General features: G+C 55.6%; 1 protein-coding gene across 3 annotated transcripts in view; it reads left to right on the top strand.

Moving 5' to 3' along the window:
- LOC141733806 (receptor-type tyrosine-protein phosphatase V-like) overlaps positions 1-13,285 on the top strand; it is a 36,868-nt gene extending 23,583 nt beyond the window's left edge. For 2 of the 3 annotated variants that reach the window (XM_074564711.1, XM_074564712.1), the window contains 15 exons: positions 435-525; positions 1,051-1,127; positions 1,952-2,086; positions 2,662-2,784; positions 3,264-3,424; positions 3,832-3,967; positions 4,532-4,611; positions 6,338-6,425; positions 6,918-7,008; positions 7,679-7,755; positions 8,119-8,253; positions 8,784-8,906; positions 9,435-9,592; positions 10,230-10,365; positions 12,726-13,285. In XM_074564711.1, the coding sequence (XP_074420812.1) occupies positions 435-525; positions 1,051-1,127; positions 1,952-2,086; positions 2,662-2,784; positions 3,264-3,424; positions 3,832-3,967; positions 4,532-4,611; positions 6,338-6,425; positions 6,918-7,008; positions 7,679-7,755; positions 8,119-8,253; positions 8,784-8,906; positions 9,435-9,592; positions 10,230-10,365; positions 12,726-12,785 (1,671 nt within the window). In that variant the 3' untranslated portion in view covers positions 12,786-13,285. Of the gene's footprint in view, positions 1-434; positions 526-1,050; positions 1,128-1,468; positions 1,527-1,951; positions 2,087-2,661; positions 2,785-3,263; positions 3,425-3,831; positions 3,968-4,531; positions 4,612-6,337; positions 6,426-6,917; positions 7,009-7,678; positions 7,756-8,118; positions 8,254-8,783; positions 8,907-9,434; positions 9,593-10,229; positions 10,366-12,725 lie in introns of those variants that run through there. The other variant, XR_012584398.1, reaches the window with a different exon arrangement.
- The last annotated feature ends 8,276 nt before the right edge of the window (positions 13,286-21,561 follow it).

The raw sequence follows: 21,561 nt of genomic DNA on the forward strand, positions 1-21,561 counted from the left end.
TGCTGCCAGCACCTTTGCAAGTCCCATCAGCAAATTCCAGCCCTCCTCAGATCACCCTTCTCTGGTCTTCTGAGTGAGAACAGAGGCAGAAGCAGCACAACATATTCCTGTTTTTGCAGCACAAGATGTTTCTGTTTTCTTAGCACAATATGTTCCAAGATTCTTGGTAGATTTCTGATAATGTTTTTTTTTTTTTCCCAGTACTTGAGCTTGTTTTCTTTTAAATACGAACAGTGCTGTTGGAAAATGCACTGGGAAAAGCTACCTGTGGCTCAGAGTTCACAGGCCATACTGAGGGGGGAGCAGAGCAGTTGCCTGCTTGTGGGTGACCCTCTTAAACCACCAGACAGAGCCATTGGCCATGAGCAGGGAGCTGGGTTGGCCAGGAGCTCTCCAGAGAGACGTTCGTGCTTATCTTCTGCCCTGTCCTACAGGAGCTGAAGGAAGTTGGGAAGGAGCAGCCAAAGGTGGAGGCTGAGCTACCAGCGAATGTCTCCAAGAACAGATATCCCCATGTGCTGCCCTGTAAGTGCTGCCTCCTCCCTCCTCCCCCTAGCATCCAGGGTGGGAGCTCACACTGCAGTGCACAGGGATGCAGTCGCTGCAGGGTTCACAGTGCCTGTCTCCTCTCCTGGGAGAAGAAGGAGTCTTGAAGTGGGCCTCAGTTTCCATTTTCCTGCTGAAGACTCAGGGCATAAGGGTTGAGCCAAGGCTGAGCCATCATCCTTCTCGGCTCCTCCAGGAAGCTGCTGCCCAGGGATGGGTCCCACTGGAGACCAAAGAGGGACCATGCGTGTCCCATGGTTTCTCCAGTGAGCCTCATGATACCAGCTCTGCTTTCCTACCTCTCTGCTAACGCGGCTGGCAGGCAATGCACACCTCTCCAGGGAGAAGGTGCTCGGCCAAGCACAGAGCCTCACTGCTGGCTGCGTACATGGAGCTAGGGGAGCTGCTGGGGCTTCTCCCGATGTGCTACCCAGGTGAATAGGACATGGCCGTGTCCTGGGGAAGGGCTGCCTTGGGGGATCATGCGTGTATGATCTCTTTCAGATGATCACTCTCGGGTCAAGCTAAGCCAACTGGGGGAGGATCCACACTCAGACTACATCAATGCCAACTTCATTCCTGTGAGTGCCCACTTGCCTTCCCCACAGAGACATGGGCACAGGGCATCATCAGAGAAACTCTGCCTGGACTGAGGTTGTGAGGGCTGGCGGGCAAGAGCTGCCACTGAAGCGGCAGCTGGCACAGACTGGCAAGGAGTTGGGGGTCCGGTGGAGATGCATAGTTGCCCTTTAGCAGGGGTTGATGGAGATCGTCAGATGGCAAGCGCTGTGAATGCAGAGGTGTGAGTGTGGGGACACTGGCCAGGCTTTCTGCTTTCTCCTTGAGCACTGTCTTCTTCCCATCCTCTCCCAGCTTACTGCCCCGTCTGTCTGTCTGCTCTTTCTCCTTCTGGTCTGTGCAGCTGCATTTGAACAACCCTGGAGCTGCGCCCACATCCCCCATCCAGGAGATTTTCCCAGGTAACAGGCAGGGCACACAGCATGCACGCGCGCGTGTGTGGATCCATGGGGCATGTGTGTGTCAAACGGGCAAAGAAGCAGCCCGAGACCTTGCACGCTCACCCAACCTCCAGCAATGACTGGTGAGCACAAGAAAAACCCAGATCTGTCTTCCCCTGGTTAGGCTGAATGAGGAACTGCTTGGAGGGAAACAGCATGGGTCACCTCTTTATTCTAAATACGTAGAGAGCACGTGTTGTGCAGCATATGTTTCCTGTGAAATCAGCTGCTTCTGAGATCAGCTGCCTGGGAACCATGCCCTCCTGGGCTAAGGGCAATGGGCATTTCTCCCTCTACCACAAAAGCAGACCAGGCACTGACTGTCCCAGGGAAGGATCCACCTACATCAGCAACTTGCCAACTCCTCCTGTCTGCCTCTTGCTCAGGGCTATACATCCCAGCAGGAGTTCATTGCCACCCAGGGGCCCCTGAAGAAAACGATAGAGGACTTCTGGAGGCTGGTGTGGGAGCAGAATGTCTGCAACATCATCATGCTGACAGTGTGCATGGAGAACGGGCGGGTAGGTTGGCACCGACGGGCTTCCAAATGCTAGCCACAGCCAAGCCCAGACCTTGTTGTGTGAGCTGAGCCCAGGACTGGGTTTGCGCCCTCTGCCAACCCCTGCTCAGACGTGGCTCCAGGGTGAGCACGGGCTACACAGCTTCCTTGACAGGCAGTTTGAGGGGAAGAGGCTGATGTGTGCAGCTCAGCATTAGGTTGGCTTGGGAAGGGGCAGAAGTGGAGCTTAGCTGGAACCATGCCCATCACCCTCAGATATTTCTGCAGCGTCTGAAATTACCACTTCCTTCTGGATGAGACACCTCACATGGACTGTTTCTCCAGTCTCCAGGGATGATGCGACCCACACAGGTCCTTTTCTCTGGAGGAGGTTGAGATCCAAACAAAGGGGAGGTGGGGGAGTACTGTGCAAAGCTCCTGGTGGGAAGGAGAACCACCCCTGCCTGCTCCCCAAGACCTGCTCTGGCTCTCCACGCAGCTGCTGTTCTCCAGATGCTCCCAGGAAGCTGGGAGGTCACTCAGCAGGACCTGGGCCCTCACTGGTCTCACTGGGACCCCATCTTATCTGTGCTCTAGGTTCTCTGTGATCACTACTGGCCATCTGAATCTGCCCCAGTCTCCTACGGGCAGGTCTGGGTGCACCTGCTGTCACAGAGCAGCTCCGAGGAGTGGACCATGCGCGAGTTCAAACTGTGGCACGTAAGGACCAAGAGGATGAACTCAGGGACATGTCAAGGGCTGGGGGTTTGCATGGGATGCAGTGGTGTTTCTCCTTGGTGGTGGTGGCATAATTTCCTTTCCCTGCCATTAGTGGGGTTCAAAGACCCAATCCCCTCTGGAGCAGTCTGTCACTGTCAGTGTGTATCACCCCTGTTGTCCACCCGTGCTATTTCCTTTCCACATCCCTGCGCTGGGACACAGCCTGCAGCTTCAAGGGCATGTTCCCCAGCAGTCAAAGGCAGGTTTTCTCCTCGCCACCTCCTTGCCTCACCACAGCATGGGACCATGGGGAAGGACAGGAGCAGGAGCCACCAGGCAGTGCAGCAGACCTGGCATTGGCTGTTCCCTGCAGCTGAGCCAGGTGTCCCCAAGTCCCTGGGTGCTCCCAGGGTTGCGGGGTGCATGCACGCCCCTGTCCCAGTGGGCTGCACACTGATCACCAACATCCCCCCTGGCAGGAGGGTCTCCGGGTAGAGCGGCATGTGTCCCACCTGCACTACACAGCATGGCCCGACCACGGGATCCCAGAGTCCACAGCTTCCATTATGACCTTCAGAGAGCTGGTCCGGGAGCATATTCAGAGCACCAAGGATGCGGGGCCAACCCTCGTGCACTGCAGGTGAGACTCTCCACCAGGAGACGGCTTCTCCTCCAGGAGACGGAAGGTGATGATGGGAGAGGGCATGGGGGAGAAGGGTCCTGCTCGTGCACAAACTGGGAGGGAAAGCAGCTCCCGGGAGACACAGCTGGTCTGTAGATAGTCTCCTGCTTGGGCGTAGGGGATTGCAGGTCTGTTTGCAGCCTGCCCCCACCATTCCCAGGGTACAGGGCAGCTGGAGATGGTCAGCACCAGCCCAAGGCAGTCTGAATGTCTCCTCAGTCCCATGCTGTGCTGGGACCAGTGCCCCAGCTTGCTGGGAGTGGTGCCTCGGGGTGCAGCGTAGGGGAGCCGTGTCTAGCATTGGGAGGGGAGCCCATGGGCTGTGGGCTCAGGCAACGCTTAACCCTTGCTGTCTGTGCTCTCAGCGCGGGGGTGGGCCGCACCGGCACCTTCATTGCACTGGACCGGCTGCTGCAGCAGATGAAGCAGGAGAAGGTTGTGGACACGTTTGGTGTTGTTTACACCTTGCGGATGAACCGTTACCTGATGATTCAGACACTGGTAAAACCTCTGCTCCCTCTTCCTCCAGGCCACTTGCTCCATGGCACAAAAGCTAGCCGGTCTGGCAGACAGATGAGCTGGGCAGACCCAGCACCTCCAGGCTGGTCCCCAACCTGCTTAAAGCAGCAGCTCAGCTGGAGTGGAAATTAACTCTTTCTGGGGGGGTCTCCAGCAGCTTTGTACCCTGCCAGGCCCACAGGAGCAACACACACAGTCTCAGAGTCCTACCAGGAGGCTCAGCAACACCCCAGAGCACTTAGGAACAGGATCAGGCCCTTTGCAGGCAATTCTTAACTCACACCATGTTGTCGGGCCGTGATGCTCCACAGGCGAGCTAATGTTTCTAGTAGTCAGGGTTGGGACAAAGTGTCAGTTCTACCCTTCAGGACAGACAGACCCAGGGGCTCTGAGATTGAAGTAGCCAGGGCCTTTTGGGCATGAATGTGGGGCTTTTGGGGCATGAATGTAGGACACCCTCTGCCCGCTTAGGCAGTGCCATTCCCACCCTTTCGTGCTGTCTGCGTGGTGCAATGCTCTACATTGCTCTCTGCCTTTGCCTTACAGTCCCAGTATATTTTCCTGCACAGCTGTATCCTGGACAAGATCTTAGAGGAACCACTTCTGGGTTTGTCAGGGACGGAGAGGTAAGGGCCTGCTGTGTTTTGCCTGCCGCTCTGCCCACTCTGACCCACAGCTCCTTCAGGCGGCGGGTCGGGATCCTGACCCCAGCTTGATCCTTGGCTCCAGGACAGAAGGATGGGAAGCCCGGCCAGCTGTCCCACCCAGTGTTTTGAGCAGGGGGCAGCCCTGGGCTGGTTGTTCCCTGCAGCATGGGGAGCCCAGCCCAGAACTAGGTGTGAGTTGCTGGGCATGCTGGGAGGGCTTGGGGGACCACATCCTCCTTTCTTACCGTGCCAGTCTTCTGGGCTACACCAATGCCAAAGAGATGCAGAGCTCTCTTGGGGAAGGCATTTCAATCAGCCCCTGGCTTCCCAGCCCACAGGGATGCCCTAGAGATGGGTTCAAACCGGAGGGGCTCATGGCAGCTGGGTGGCATTGGGATGTCCCTTCTAATGGAGACCAAGAGGACGGAGCAGGTTCAGGCTGGGCATGGCTTTGCCCACCTGCCTCATTGTCTCTGAGGCTACATCTGGAGGTCATGTATCTATGACCTTGATAAGGACAGAGAGTGTATCATCAGCAAGTTTGCAGATGACACGAAGCTAAGCAGGAGTGTTGATCTACATGAGGATAGGGAGGCTCTACAGAGAGACTTGGATAGGTTGGACCAATGGGCCAATGCTAACGGTATGAGCTTCAACAAGGCCAAGTGCCGGGTCCTGCACTTGGGCCACAACAACCCCATGCATCGCTACAGGCTCGGGGAAGTGTGGCTGGAGAGCTGCCTGGCAGAAAAGGACCTGGGGGTTCTAATTGACAAGCGGCTGAACATGAGCCAGCAGTGTGCCCGGGTGGCCAAGAGGGCCAATGGCATCCTGGCTTGTATTAGAACTAGTGTGACCAGCAGGAGGAGGGAGGTGATTGTCCCTCTGTATTCAGCACTGGTGAGGCCACACCTTGAGTATTGTGTCCAGTTCTGGGCACCTCAATACGAGAGAGATCTCGAGGTGCTGGAGTGAGTGCAGAGGAGGGCAACAAAGCTGGTGAAGGGCCTGGAGAATAAATCCTACGAGGAGCTATTGAAGGAGCTGGGACTGTTTAGTTTGAGGAAGAGGAGGCTGAGGGGAGACCTCATCACTCTCTGCAACTACGTGAAAGGACACTGTAGAGAGGTTGGTGCTGGTCTCTTCTCACAGGTCATTAGCGATAGAACAAGAGGAAATGGCTTCAAGCTGCAACAGGGTAGGTTTAGGCTGGACATTAGGAAAAAGTTCTTCACAGAAAGAGTGGTTAGACACTGGAATAGGCTGCCCAGGGAGGTGGTGGAGTCACCATCCCTGGATGTGTTTAAGACTTGTTTAGATGTGGTGTTAAGGGATATGGTATAAGGGAGAACTTTGTAGAGTGGAGATGATGGTTGGACTCGATGATCCCAAGGGTCTTTTCCAACCTAAATGATTCTATGATTCTATGATCTTATGGTCAAATTGTCTCCTAACTCATGCAGAATGGGATGCCCTTGTCCTTGCTGCATCTTGGGAATAGGCCCTGGGCTGTGCCACTCCTGAGACCTGCTTTTGTCTAGGGGAAAGGAGGTTGGCACGGGCCAGAGCTGGGCTGAGGACTCGTGAAGGCCCCAGCATTTGAGGGGTGAAGGTCTGCCCGCAGCCCTGTCTACCTACTGCAGACATAGCCTGGATGCTGCTGAGTTTGCTCAACCTCACTCTTACACCCAGTTTCTCTCCCCAGGTCCTGCCCCATCCCACTGAAAAGCTTTGCTCAGCACTATGCCCAGAAGGCGGCCAAGTCCCGTGTGGGCTTCCTGAGGGAGTACGAGGTGAGAGCTGTCCTGGGCAGGGTGCAGGGAGCACTGCCATGGCCGTATGCACTAGGGGAACATGGGGAGCAATTGCACCTGCTCAGGCTGGGGGGACACCCAAGAAGTGCCTCCTGAGTGGGTTCCATGCCCCAGTTTCCATGCGCCTGGCTGTCCTGGCAGTGTCTCCTCTCCATGGCGTGGCATCCCCAGGCACATAGCTCCCTCACGCATCCTGCACTCATCAGGGTCTGTCCATGACACCCTACTTTCCAGACCAAATGCATGGCAGGGACCTATCTGAACACCATTCTTCCACAGAGCGATGCAGCCATCTCCTGACAGAGCAGAGCAGATATGGCTGGTCGCATAGCACCCTTGCTAAGGCTTCCACATGTGCAGCTGTAACCACGCCTCTGCTGAGGCCAGATGTCCTCAGGAGTCCCCACTTCCTCCTGCTCCTCCTGACCCTTCCCTGCTCACTGCTTCCTCCACTCTCTTTCACTCTGGCAGGCCCTCCTAGAGGCTGTCAAGGAAGAAGCCAGCTCTGCAACATCATCTTCAGCCAACCAGCAGACACATCCTTCTTCCAGCATCCTCCCCTGTAAGTGCTGTGACACCTTGCATCCTCTTCCTTGTACCTGCCTGGAGCTAGGCTGGACCAGGGCCAGTGCTCCATAGTACGAGAAAATATTTTGACACACTGCAATGAGTCCACCAGAAGGCTACCAAGGTGTTTCGGGGGTGGAGCCCATCACGTATCGGACTGAGATAGGGTTTGTTCAACCTGGAGGAGAGAAGGCAAAGGGGAGATCTTATTTCTATCTTCAACTACCCGCTGGGAGGCTACAGTGAAAATGTAGTCTTCTCAGAGGTGCACCATGGAAGGGCAAGAGGCAATAGGGATGATTTGGAAGAGTAATCCAGCTCAGTATAAGGAAAAAAAGAGTTCCCACAAAGGTGGCCAAACACTGGAACGGGGTCCCAGAGCATCTGCAGGCTCTCCATCCTTGGAGATATGCAGATCTCCATTGGCCAAGACACTGACCAACCTGCACTACACATATCTGCTTTGAGTAGGAGACTGGGGTAGAGACCTGTCTTGAGGACCAATGTCCATGAGCTGAGCAAGAGCAGGGTGCAGCACCTTTACAGGGAAATGGTGAATGAGGGGGTTGGATTTGTGTGGCTCTGTGGAGTCTGGCAGTTGATCTGCAGGAGCTGTGTGAGCACAAGGCTGCCCTGGATCCCTCCATCTCCCACATATTTTGCAGATGATCGCTCCAGAGTGAAGTTTTCCCTCCTGGAACAGGGTGCTTTCTCAGGTCTCCTGCAGGTGTGGCGTGTCCTGGTGAGTCTTATCTCCATCAGCAATACCCACACCTGTGCCTGGGTCCCACAGGCAGAAGGTGATGCTCCCCCTTCTTCATTGTGTCTCTGCTCCCTGCTGCCTGGTTCCTGCACTGCTCCACTGGTCACTGCTGCTGTGATCTTGTGTGGACAAGAGGTGACTGTGAGGACCGAGGATGTGTCTTCCCTTACCTGCTCAGTTTGGGCTCTCCTCACTTCCCTCCCTCGCTGCTTTCTCCTTGCTTTGCTTCCTGACCTGCTGAGCTTCCCTTCTTTTCCTGGCCTCTCCTGCAGCCGCCTGGGCTGACAGAGTACCTGTACCATCCTCTCCAGCAGCAGAATGACGTTCTTGTTCCCCACCCAGGGCTGCAGCTCCAGCAGGGAGTATCTGGCTGTCCAGGGGCCTGACAAGTTGACCATGGAGGACTTCTGGACCCTGGTGTGGGAACAGGATATTCACACCATCCTAACACTTCTCCCATGGCAGGAGAAGGGAGAGGTAAGGTGCTGTGCCTGCCTGTGCTGTGGCAGGGCAGGGCTCTGTTTGATGGAGCTGGAAGGTAGCATAGCTCCAAAACTTGAACTCTCTTCGCTGCCTCCTGAAGATTGGGTGCAGATGCAGCCTAGCTAAAGCTGAACCTTTCCTGTGTCAAAGTCCTCCCATTGCTTGGTGTGGGAGACGGGTTCTGTCTGTCCACCATGCGGTCCGTGGCCCTGGACTCAGCTGGTACTCTTCAAGCTGCATCTCCATGGCACCCAAGGACTCCATGGCTCCTGTCTCTATCAATCCGAGGTGGAGAGTGTTTGCTGAGCAGATTCCCACTGCTAAGCAGCTCTGTGTTAACAGGGAAGCTGGCTGCAATCTGCTCTTTTTTCCAAAAACTCCCCCAGGATTTAGCTAGGGGACGAATTGACGTGGAGTGATATCAGGGCTGCTTTTGTTCCAACCCCATCACAGACCCCTGTGATGGTGACGAATCTGAAATATGGCAACCGTCAACATGAAGCCAAATTTGCTGTTGTGCACAGGTCCCAAGTGAAGCGTGCTGGCCCCTGGAAGGAGACTCTCTCTGCACAAAGACGCTGACCATCCAGTGTGGCACAGAGAAGCTTGTCTCCGGATGGAGGTGTATCCAGCTCAAAATAAAACACGTACGTGTTGATGGGGCTGGCCTGGCTGCCACTGCCTGGGATGTTCTTCACTGCTAGCAAACAGGTCTGTAGGGGCAAGGGCTGAAAGGTCCGTGGAGACTTTTCTGAGGTGCAAGAGCAGAGTGCCAGCAGTCCACAAGCACAGGAGGGAATCTAGATTGCAACATCCACAAGAACATCTGCTGAGTGGACATAAGAGATGCATGGGAGAGGCTTGGGGGCTTCCCCCACCCCTTGCTGACCGGTCTTTCTGACCTTCTTTGAAAAGGCCCACACAGTTCTCAGTCTCCCTCTTGAGGGGGAGGTCAGGGTGCTGCGGGAAAGGAGGGCAGGTAGCCAGAGGCAACATAGCCACTGCAGAGGTGATGGGCAATGCCCCAGCAGAGTCTGCCTGGACAGCTTTACAGAAGCTAGCAGTTAGCTCAGGAAAGCATCTGACAGCCGAAGGATTGGAGAGCTGGGACCGTTCTGCATCCAAACTCACCCATCCTTCCCCAACAGCCGTGTCAACTCTTTATGTCTCACCAGGAGAAGAAAGCAAAGGAGAGGCAGGTACAGCAGTTCCTATACACGCTCTGGAGCAGCAAGAAACAGCCAGATGTCCAGAGCCTGGTGGAGCTCCTCACAACTGTCAGACGGTGCATGCCCTACCGAAAGAGAGCCGGTCCTCTCCTGCTGCACTGCAGGTATATCATGTTACTTCTCTGGCCATGGGCAGCCTCCCAGAACTGGTACCCAGCAGGATTCACAGTGCCTTAGCATGGCCACCAGCAAGTCTGCGCCCTCCACCAAGGACACCAAGGTTTTGGGGCATGTTGAGAGTAGGTCCATGGGAGACAGGGATGCTCTGAGCTTGGGAGGTCAGATGAAGCAGTGCTCTGCCAAGGGCATGGGAGAAGCGGGGGGGCAAACAGGGCAAGTGTGGATGGAGCAGGCATTCCTGGGCAGAGATGCCCGGGCGATCCCTGGACTGATTGCTAGGATCCGGGGAGCAGCCCTGACGTCCTCGTCTGCTTGCAGCCAGGGAGAGCTCACAGTCCCACAGGAGTCAACACAGCCGGTGCCTCAGCAGAGCTGCTTGGGTGAGGGATGCACAGCTCGGCAGGGCAGGGAGGGCAGGCTGGGTCTCCAGGCTTCTTCAACAGGCACTTTGCGGTTCCATCCCTCTGGTCAGCACAGGGCTTCCTAACTTCCTAACCAGTGCTCACAGTCCCCTAACCTCACCATAATCAGTTGCCTTTGACTTCTTGGGCTGGTGCCCACTTCCAAAGAGGTTTATCTCAGCCTGGCCTGGCATCAAGGACCCTCCCTTGTCCCTTGCAGCGGTGGCATGAGCCAAATGGGGATGCTGATCTCCTTGGATTGCCTGTTGCACCAGATGAAAACGGAGAGAATCGTGGATGTCTACGGGGTGACCCTCCAGCTGGCAAGAAGCTGCTGTCTCATGACCCCGACTCTGGTAGGTGGGAAGGAGGAAGGGTGGTGGGCTGGGCAGAATAGGACATTCATGCTGAGCTGCCTGCAGCTGGCAGCATGCTGCCCGCTCCTCGGGTGCTACCTGGAATCCCATCCAGTATATGCAGGGATTTATTCTGTGCTTCCTCTGCCAGCCACGGAGGGCTAAGGACACTGTCTTTTCCCAGGGAAGCACTTTCCATCACCTCAGTTCTGGAGTTAAAACAGGTTAATTTGCATGTGAGCTCACGGGAAATGCACGGCACTCTTCCCATTCTGCCCTGGAAAGCATGAAGCACTGTTTTCATCCTACATGACAAACCTGTCTGCTCACGCTAGTCTCTGGACACGGCTGTCAGCCTGGGTACCCAGAATCTGCTGGGTTTCTCCTTGTCTGGTGCCTTTCCCTGCCTCATCCCCCACACCCAGAGCCTGTTCCCAGCCCCTGACAGAGCTGGGGCCGTGTGGGCTGTGGCACTGTCTGGTGGTGCCGCAGCCATGCCCTGCCGTGCCATGCCAGCCCAGCCCAGCCTCGCAGGCCACCACAGTGCAGCTCCTGATGGGCGCTGGCGGCACAGATGCCCTCTGGACGGCGCTTTCATTTGCTGCAACCGCTGAACGAGCTGATGCAGCATCCCTGGAAACCCTGCCCGCAAGGGGACAGCAGAATTAGGGCAGATCTCTCTGGGGCTTCCCAGCTGCAGAGCCGCCTGCAAGAAGCTAATCGCATTCTTAATTAATGTGAACCATGCGCATGGTGGGAGCCAGAGGAGGGCAAGGCACCCGCTGCCCCTGCTTCAGAGCTCCTTTGTATTTCAGCAGTGGTCTTGCCGAGCAGAGACACAATGTGCCCATAAAGGCACAGCAAGCACCGATCAAAAGCTGCTGCCCCACTGAGGGGGGGGCAGCAGAGGCAGATGCTTCCCCACCTTGCCGCAAGCAGTGGTCGCTCTGATCCCAGCACGGCCAGCGAAGCACAGGCAGGGCTGCCCTCCAGCCCCACGCCAATGACATGTGGCTGCCAGCCTCCTCCATCACTGTGGGGTCTTGCCAGGACCCCTTTATCTCTGGCGGGGGCACACTGCTGTCGTGCTGGGGGCATCAGCTGATTTTTAGGGGGGTTTAGTACCAAACAAGGGGAGAAAATGAACCTTTGAGGGATTGTCCATGGATAACCTCCGGGTATTTAAGTACGCCCAGCTCCGGCACGGCGCGTGTCTCTGGGGATGTGCTCTTGCATTTGGCCAGGCGTTGAGTGTGCCTGGTCTGAAGTCAATCCTGGGCTGTCACTCCGGATTTCACAATCAGGCCAGGCTCATTGAAAACATGCTCTGGTGACCTGGAACCGCAGCCATTGTGTGATCTATGGCTTTCCCGGCCCTTCAGTGGGGCTAAACCCACCGCCGGCAGGGGAGGAGGCTCCTCGTGACTTGCAGCTTAGCCAGCGCATTAGTGAGCTGTTTGGAGGCCCCTCTGTCAAGTCCCTAATCCCGCTTTCCTGGCTACCATGTGATTTCAACCCACAGCATTTGTAGGCTGGCCCTGCTCTTCAGCTTTGTGCATGGCGTACAACCTTGTTTACCTTTCCCACACCTTGCCTTTCCCGGAGCCCTGCCATGACGGTGGTCAGTCCTGGGTGTTTTGTAGCCTAGCACCATTTTGGACCAGCCTGGCACGTGAGCAGAACCCCATAGCAAATCCACACTGGACTTGAGACCTCTGGACCCACATTTGGTGCTGATGAATCATTTTGGTGATCTTAAAATAGAGAAATGATGCAACTGGACTAAAACTACCCAGATCTTGTTGTCTACCTCTGAGGGCTTGCAGAGACGTACCCTGATGTGCTGTCAGCTCTCGACTCAGGTACACTGAGACTACCACCAAGGGAAACTCCTGCTCCAGAGGTCTTCCCTCCTGGCCTCAGGTCACTGCCAGGTCCTGTGCGCTCCAGCAGGGTACAGCTTTCCCTCTCAACGCTCTGCACCATCACTGGAGTTGCTCTACGGTTTTGTTTTGGATGCAAACACCATGGCACAGCCAAAAGCTGCCAGGACGCTTTGAGGAAGTCAGATGGTATTGTTCCTCTCATGCCACAGTGCAATTTGCCTTCAGGTGTTACGAGTGGGGAGGATGAAGCAGAAGAAAAAAAAACATGGTGCGACTACAGCTTTGGGCCTGATTCTTCCTTTCTGGGCAACTCTGATGACACAGGACAAACATGGACCACTTGGGACAGCAAATCCTAGTTTGCCATCAGACACTGTTAGATAATTAGGACCTTTTAAGGCAAATTGCAGGGTTAGTCCTGCAACTAAGTCTCTCTCAGAAACCTGACTCCAGATACCCCTTTCTCTTTTGCAGGACCAGTACGTGTTCCTGTACACCTGCATCCAGGACATCATTGCTCAGAAACAGCCCTAACACGGCTCGGCGCTTCCTGGCACCGTCCTGCCCTCCGCCTCCGCGGGGCCCCGTCCGGAGCCAGGAGCTGGGGTGAGAGCACCAACGCCTCCCACACGCCGTTAGCAGCGATGTGGGGTCTCCTGAGCTGTCCTGCCACGCACTGCTGCAGCCCCGCGGTGCAGACACGGTGAGGGGCTGGGCAGAATGTTCCCCTGCTTTGACCATCTCCTGGGATTCCTGGTGCCTGGAAGGTTTGTTAACCCCACTGCAGTAGGCAGCACCAGCTGTGGGGGCCGTGCTCCTCAGCACAGAAGGGGCAGCCCTGGGCTCGCTCCCGGACAGCCCCAGCACCTACAGGCTGCTCGGGTCTGACACGAGTGCTGGGCACCACGGTCTCTGTGTGACCACAGGCATGAGGCGCGCTGAGGACTCGGACACCGCTGTGGAGCGCGGTGGGAGCTGGCTTGTCTCCGCTGGTGGATCAGTCTTAGGTACAAACAATAAACAGCCCTAGGAAAGAGTGTGCTCATAAGGGTGGGTTGGCTTTTGTGGGGTCCCAGCGATGTCGAGGCTTTCCCCTGCTGCAGCACAGCAGCCGTTCCCGAAAGAGCAGCTGTGTTCCTAGCCATGGGCAACGGATGGGGTGCCCTTGGCCAGTCCAGATACTGCAGCCCAGTGCACACAGCAGCTTCTGCTCGCTCTCATCCGCTCCTGTTACTGAGGCAACAATTCTGCAGTGAGCCTACAACCCACCTGCAGATTTATGAGGAAGAGACGCATTTTCTGATGAAGCCTGGGCTTGAAGTGGTGAACCTGCTGGCTCCCAAGAGTCAGGGACCAGGGCAAAGCCACCTGGTCCAGCTGACATGCTGGCAAGCAACTGGCAGCCCTGTGGCTTACTGCAAAGCACTGGTTGCTGCTCCAGGAACTGGGTTGTCCATGCAGCCACATGTAGGGACACCGCTGGGCTGCAAGCAGAGATGGCCATGCACAAGCTGAAACTGCAAGTAGCAACTTGGTTGGTTGAGCTCCAGGTGCAGGTCAGAAGGAAGAGTTGAAAAAAGCAGCGCCCCTGTCCCAGTCTGGGCCCACACTCCTACACATTATACCATGCCCTGAGAGAGCTGCCTTGGTGTGGGATGAGGAGGCACAACAGCTACAGTGAGGAGGTCACAAGACCTACTGCAAGGAGTAGACAGCCCTGGTTGGGGGGGGCTGGGTTGGCCACATCCTGCTGCCCCTGGTTTCCACAAACAGCTTCTCCCAAAACAGCTGACCTCCAAAGCACATGAAGGCAGAGGTGCCTGTGCAGAAACCTACAGCTGCAGCTGCTGATGTGTAGAACAAGGACTGGTGCCCATTCCCTCAAATGGGGGAGAGATGAAACAGCCTGGATCCAACGCCAGCAACTCCCTGCTGGTGCCATTGGACACAGCCTGTGGCTCTCATTTGCTCTGCATGGCCCAGAAACCCCAGATGCTGAGCACGGTTACATCGCAAAGGTGCGCGTAGGTGCGAGCTTCAGCCTGGTGTCCAATAGGCTCTTGTTCAAAGTGTGCAGTTTCCACTCAACGCAGAGAAGTATTTGTATCTGTATATTCAACATGGTTCGTGCTACATCAAACACCTAATGCACTTAGTCTCAGAAGATTTCAAGAATATCTGTGGAGCGCTGTGACCTGGGAAGTGGGGCCAACCACAGTGACAGTGAAGATGTGAAGGAGGAGCCCTTGCCATAAGGTGGCAGGAGTCTTATGAGGGGCACAGAAGCAGCATTACCAGGTGGTCATTGCTCCTTTGGCTGTTCGTCACCCCACAGTACCCCGGGGTTCTGCAGAGACAAGGGCTCCCTCCCTCTGCCAAGCGCAGCTTGGGTCTCCCAACAGCCTGGCCATCCTCAGAAAGGGGCTGCAGCCAAGGATAAGGAAGGGCAGGAACTCCCCATCCTCTTTTCTGTTTTTCTGCAATCAGAGGTACCCTGTGGCTTTCAGAGTCATTATGCCTGGGGCTTTGCTCAAAGCCATATTCCCCATGGAGAGGGTCTGGGTCTGGCTCTACAGCTTGTGGCACAGGAGAGAGGCCTCAGAGAGTCCCCCAGGGACTGCTTGTGGGCTCTTGCCTTTCATGGAGAAGAGCAGGACAACATTCACATGAGACAACTTGGCCACCCCCCAGTTCACCCTTAGCTGCTGGCAGTGACTGAGCAAGATGGGGGGGTGAGTTCTGCGGGCATCTACCCCACACCACCTCTCGTCCCAGCGGGGCTCAGCTCAGCACGTCACTGTCCTTCTGCCTTGCCAGACGGGCTGCTGCACCAGGGTCTTTCTACAGCCCCTTGGGAAAGTGCTCACGGGTCTCCTGTGTCTCCATGCACAGAGATGTCAGCCCCGTCATGGCGCGCAGCTACACACAGCCCGGCACGGCTGACGCACGGACCCAGGACTTGCGAGGGGCGCTGGCTCCGAGTCGTAAGGAAGCAAGTGAAAGCCAGGGTGGGGGAGGCATGTTACTGTCTGCAGAGCTTCCAGAAGCTCAGGAGCAAGTGATCCCACAGCCCTCACATCTGGCTAGCACAACACAGCAGTGTTTCCAGCAGACCCAGCAGCCAAGGTGAACCTGTGGACATCTGCAGCTAAAGCACAGCTGCTCTGGCAGGTATGAAGGGACCTCCTCAGCAATGGGACAGGCATGGGACAGGGATTTGTCATGCAAACTGCCGACAGGTTTCACCCAGTGAGTTCGGTATGGCTGTCCCTGTGGCACAGCCCTTTGCTCTGCATTTCACGTCCTGTCTAACAGGAGGCCGATTTGGTGACGATGATGAATTTACAACCTCCCACCCACTGCTGCAGCGGAGTCTGGAGCCACAGATGCTTACAGAGGGTGTCGTGGGAGCTGCGGTTTGGATGAATAATTTTCCAGCCCTGCAGCTCAGAGCCACGAAACCCAGAGGGGGAGAGAGAGACAACAAAACAGTAAAACAAAACAAGCCTCCAGCTCAGGCCGCCCAGCGAGTTCTGGACCATGCCATGTTGTTCTTCATATTTAGCCTGCTCCAGTCTAGCAGCATCCAGCCACCGCCCTCCTCCATCAGCAGAGGTCAAGACCCTGGAGATGAGCGGGACCATCTCCATTCAGACCCCCCCTTTCCACACCCTTTCCCCCCTTCCCATGGATGCCAGAGCAGGGGCAGACGGGGTTAGCACTGCCAAGTGACAGGAGAGCAGGGCTACCCAACCCTTGTATCTCCTGGGCACCCACAGCCGTGGCAGCCTGCTGGTGACTGCTGGGGCACCACAGCTTCTCCATCCACCAGTGCTGAACCCCTTCCCTAGGCTCTCCCTGTCCTCTGCTCCCTCCAGGGCGCAGAGAGTCGAGCAGTTGCCATGTCTTCACCCAAGACAGTCACAGGGCATTGGTCCCACCACAGCCAGCCTATGGCACCCTGCCACATCCCAAGCTGGACACCTCCATGATATTATGTGCCTGGAGCCAGGCTGTGGCTGCCCCAGCTGTAGCCATGGTGTGGGGATGCCCACTGCTCACTGTCTCTTCCAGAGCTGTACCATCACTGGGGAGCAGCAAGGTTGCAACCTGTTCCTCTCCAGCATCACCTCTCATCAACTACTGCGGTCAGCCACCTCCTGGAAAGCAGAAGCACTTGGGCAAGATAGATTCAGGGTAGGTCTGAACTGGAAGGGGAATTTCTCCTGGGAAACCCAACTAGGACCAGAGCTGAGGTTCCCTCTTCAACACCCTGATCTTGCATGTGCTGGGCTTGCCATGGCATTGGCTCCCTGACCTAGCTGATGCAGGGACTCCAAAAAGGAAGATCTTTAAGCACGTTGGACACTGAACCAGGTGTCTGGTCCACCTAACAGGTCTTCCACCTAGCTCCGCACTTCTGTCCCTCTTCTCTGAGGGCATGGAGCCACCAGGCTGCCCCATGGCTGTTTGTGAGCAGTGCCTCCCAGAGCAAAGACTTAAAGTGTGTCTGAGGCTTGGGCTATCCTGTGCCTTGGTCATCAGGGAGGAACCATCCCTGTCCTTCTCTGACTTCATTGGCACCAGCACTTCCTGCTACCAGGGAGCACGATTGCCTTCAGTCTTCATCCTTCACCTGCCCCAGCCAAGCAGCTGGAGCAGCATGCTGGGCACTGGGGCTTTCTGCTTGTTTGCAACTGTTTGCATTTACGTTTTGGAAAGCCTCTGGGAGCCCTTGCTCGAACCATGTCCGGACTGCGATATTTCAGCCTTTGGATGGCCCCAATGGGAGCGGGGTCACCGGGAACATTCCTCTGGCCTTTGCCCCTGCGCCTGACCTCGAATGGCTCCCCGGGGTATGCCCTGGGTTTACAGACGCATCCAAAGCACCAGACTCTTGGCTCCCACTGCATTGAGCCCACCCCTGCTGGTTTGAGCTGCATCCTGCTCTCCCCAGAACCTGGAGGACCAGCTCCAGGAGGGGACAGGGATGCCAAGAAAGTCTGGAGGCCTTATCTTATAGAGAGATCATGTCCCTGGAGTGACACCTCCACAGAGGTGTCATAGATGAGGTGGTTGAGTGCATGCCCTGGCACAAATGGACCAGTCCTGGTGATGCCTTTTGTTCTCCAGTGTTCCTGTGCTTTGTGAGACTTCCTGGGGTTCTCTGCATCTCCTCCTTCCCCTGCAAGCCCTTCTGGAGGGACTGCCTCTCTGGCGTCCTCTCCATTGTGCGGCACGGTGGGGTCTCAGTTCCTGCCATGCCGTGACATTGGCAGTGCAAAACAGCCAGTGTCCTCCTGGTCTGCAGTAGGGACTGGTTGTCCTTGGAGATGAACAGCCAAACTGGCATTCTACTGGGGTGATCCTGAACCCTCTAAATTTCAGAAGGGAATAAAAAGAGGGCACAAACAGTTGTCCGATGGGAGCAGGGCAGAAGACACACACTGGGGGGCCTGGCACATGCTGAGGATGGAAATAAACAGCCTCCATCCCTCTGGCTCAGCTAGCACAACCCGTCTTCCAGCTTCGGAAGGTCCCTGGCTGGATGTCCACGGCATTGGCAGCACCTTGGGAGGAGCAAGCAGCCCATCACCTCCCCGGGCTCTGCAGCAAGAGCATTGCCGAGTGACAAGGTAAAGTCCAGCAAGTTGTCCCGACCAGGCCCCCAGAGTCATTTTGGCTCTGCGGGAGGGGACATCAGTGCCTGTTGTAAGGGTTTAGCTGCAGCCCTGCCCTAGCTAGAGCTCCACAACAACTTTGTTAGCCTTTAAACTCCAACAGCTCTAAAAATCCTTGACAGCCACAGTCCACAACCCAAAGCTTGTTTGGCATTTCTTTCTGGTCCACAGAGAGGATCTGGACAGTGCTGGTAGCTGGAGTCCCAGCTCTCCTCAAGTCCAAGGCTGAGATCCGGAGCCAGACTATCTTGAGCACGTCGTGCTGGCGTGAATAACGCAGCCCTTTCCCACCACCCCTGCCTCTCTGTGCCCCGGACGAGACAAGACAATAACTGTGCTTGCAGTAGCTCACACGAGCTGGACCTTTTTCCCCACTTAGGATGTACTCTAAATTTTCCCAATTTTTTTAACTTGCTTTTAAGGAAGCTCTAGGAAGACTTGTTAGCCATGCTGTGTGGAGGCAGCAGGAGAAATATCACCCGGGATGTCACCTGCCATCCAGAGGTACCACACACTAAGGTGTCACGCTCATCCACAAAGCCCCAGTGTTCGATGCCAGTGTCTCAGCTCCATCCTTTCAAAGCCCCTTCCCGTGAACCGAGGGTGCACAGAGCGCCTCGGGGAGCTGGTGCAGCCGCAGCACAGAAGCAGCTGAGGTGAGCAGACGGTGCTGCTCAGCTTGCTGTGGAGCAGGGCTCTTCTCATCTCCCCAGACCGCAGCCTGCCGCTAGAGGACAACACACAAACACATGTGAGCCTTGCAGAAAAACATCCACTTGGGTTAATAGGAGTGAGCTGGATCTGGAGCTCCCGGTGCCTTTAATAAGGGCACGGTGCAGCCCACACTACTCGCAGCAAACTGCAGTTTCAGTGAGAGCTGGCTGAAAAGTGACACTTCCACCCCAGAGGGACTTATTCAGAAATTCCAGGTTTACCATGGAAACATCAAAGCTCTCTGGTCCAAACAACTTGATGTCCAGACTCGGTTTTGCCAGGAGCTGGGCGACACTCTGGAATAACTGAACACTTTGAATATTAATGCCTATTATCAGGTCTCAAAAAAAATGAAACATGGAAATGAAACACCACAGCCAAGCTAGAATAAAAAGCAAACAGAAAAGTCAAAGCAAAGTGAGAGATGCAGAGCAAAGTCCTCCAACTTCAGGCTGTGTTGCTCCAAAAACAACGTGAAAAATGTCATTGCAGTCAATGCCTTCCTGAGGAAATGGCTTTATTTCGTCAGAATGGCAGTTTTCAATAGGAATCTCTTCGGTGTGATTTTTTTAAGAGCTCTATTAATAGTGTGCTCAGCCAGAGCTCTGGATCCCCAAGGAGAATTCACTGAGCGAGAAATTGTCAGGCGTGCGCAATGTGGTTGGTGTCTGGCTGCTTGGGTTGGAGAGAGAGGGACGGGGAAATCGTAGATAAAAGCTGCTGTTGCAGCCAGGAGCAGAGCGATAGGCCTGACACTTTCTCCAGACTGACACCAAATTCCTGGCTGCTGTCGGAGAAAATCCGGCCATTTCAGGCCATGCTGAAGCCCCACACCAGGGCTGGAGGGGAAGCTTGTCAAGGAACCCTCGCCCCGAGGAGGGCTTCCCGTCTCCCCACCAAACAGTGTTTTACATTTGGAGCTGCCAAAACACATTGCAAATATTTAATTAATGACATCTCCAGAATTGCTTATGATGGAAGGGGCTTAATTCCAATTAAATCAGTTCCTGCTCCTAGACCAAAATCCCCACGCCTCTGCACTCAGTGACAAAGCTTCCACTGACTCCAGCAGTGACAGGGTTTCAGTCCTGAAACTGCAGGATCTGAATGGACTTTGCATAGGAAATAATTTCAGATCCTGCATTACCTAGGCCAGGAGCTGTCAGCCAGAGTCTGTGCATCAGCCCCGAGCCCTGAGCTCCATCTCGAACAGTTTTTTTCAGAGGAGATACCTGCTCTGACTCAAAGGCCTCAAGGCACCCTAGCCCTGGGCTAGCTGGAGCTTTTTAAGTGTCCCACTTTGCAGGCTAACCTTCCTGACCCCAGATAACTCTGCTATCTCTTTTATCCTGAGGTAATGGGGTATCAATTAGGAAACTCTTTTGCCAGAAGGAAAAGCACATTCAGAGGAAGAAAGGCCATGAAAACCACCTCCCGGTCTGTGCTTCAGCCATGTGGCATCTTACCATGGCATGGCCACAGCCAGAGGGGTGACTTGGTGGGTGCGCTTTGCAGCCACCCAGACCTGGGCCTTTCTTTCTCTGCCCCGTCCCCTTCGTCCAGCCGTGGCTAGAGGGAGGAGCACACCAGCTCTGATGGGGGTTCAGATCCACCTCAAGCCCAGTGGTCAGCTGTCTTCAGCATGAGAGCCGTGTTCAGCTGCCAGCCCCATTACAGACAAGATGCGTGGCGCTGTAGAGAGAGACGCAGTATGGTCCAAGCTGTGGGGCCAGACGCAGCCCCCATCACCAAACCCACTGCCATGGGAGGGCAGCAGTGACCCCAGACAGGGGCATCGCGCAGCAGAGAGGCCACCCAGAGCTGGCCTTTGCAGCCTTCTCCCATTGTAGATCCAGGGCCCTTTTCTGATGCCGCAGAACTCAGTAGCTCTGTGACACCCAAGCAGCCAGAAATCCTGTTCTGATGCACATCCCACATGTTTCAGGACACCCCGAGGCCCTGGGCTGGGCTGGCACAGGCAGTACGCCCCCTGCTAAGCCAGACCTGCTCCCTTCTGCATGATGGAGCTCCAGACAACATGGCTTCAAGCCCCCACTCAACAGACTATTCCTCAACTTTGACCACTTTATCCAAGGTCAGAGGGAGCTCTTGGAGCAAACCAGCCGCCTCCTCCTGGCATCAGTGCAGCGCAGCTCCGGCAAACACAGCTCCCACGTGCACCCGACCTGTATCTGGGCAAAACGATAGCCAGCAGCGCAGCTGCAAAAGTACCGTGTCCCACCGGAGAGGTCCCCACTGGAGATGTGGGGGGTGAATCTACACTGGAGAGGTCCCCACCGAACTCAGCCCCATGACACTGCTGCTCCATCCTCCTGCCTCTCCCAGCCAGGCCCTGCCCCGTGCGTGGGGACAGCAATGGGGCTGCATGTGAGCGAGGGCTGGACCACAGGACAGAGGGACCTGCAGCCCTGGGCACGGTCACTGCCAGCAAACAGCTCCTTGTGAGCTCCTCGCGCCCTTCTCCCCAGCTACACCCTGACTTTCCAGTTGCAGCTGGGCTGAGCAGCCAGCACAGACACACAGAGTCCTTTATCTGGGGTTGTATTTCAGCGTCCCAAAGTCTGGAGCCCTTGAAGCGCTGCTTGGGTGCTCCTGCCTCCCTATTTATACTCCTCTGCCCTGACAGAGCCAGCTTTGCCTTCCCCTGCCCTGCTATCTCACAAAAACGTTGTTACAAAACAAGCACAGGTCCCGGAGCTATGAACAGGTCTTTATTTGTTGAGGTTTCTTTCCGCCCCCCCCCCCCCGCGACTCCTTTCTTCCCTTTGAATGAAATTCCTGCCAGCTCTAAGAGAGAGAGAGAGAGGGAAAGAGTAGAAAGTTTAACTCCTCCCATTGGAGTGTCTCACGCCCCTGCCCAGCCCTTGAAATCCAATAACCAAGATCATTCGACA

This window comes from Larus michahellis, chromosome 21 (genome assembly GCF_964199755.1).
Source record: "Larus michahellis chromosome 21, bLarMic1.1, whole genome shotgun sequence".
Taxonomy (NCBI): domain Eukaryota; kingdom Metazoa; phylum Chordata; class Aves; order Charadriiformes; family Laridae; genus Larus; species Larus michahellis.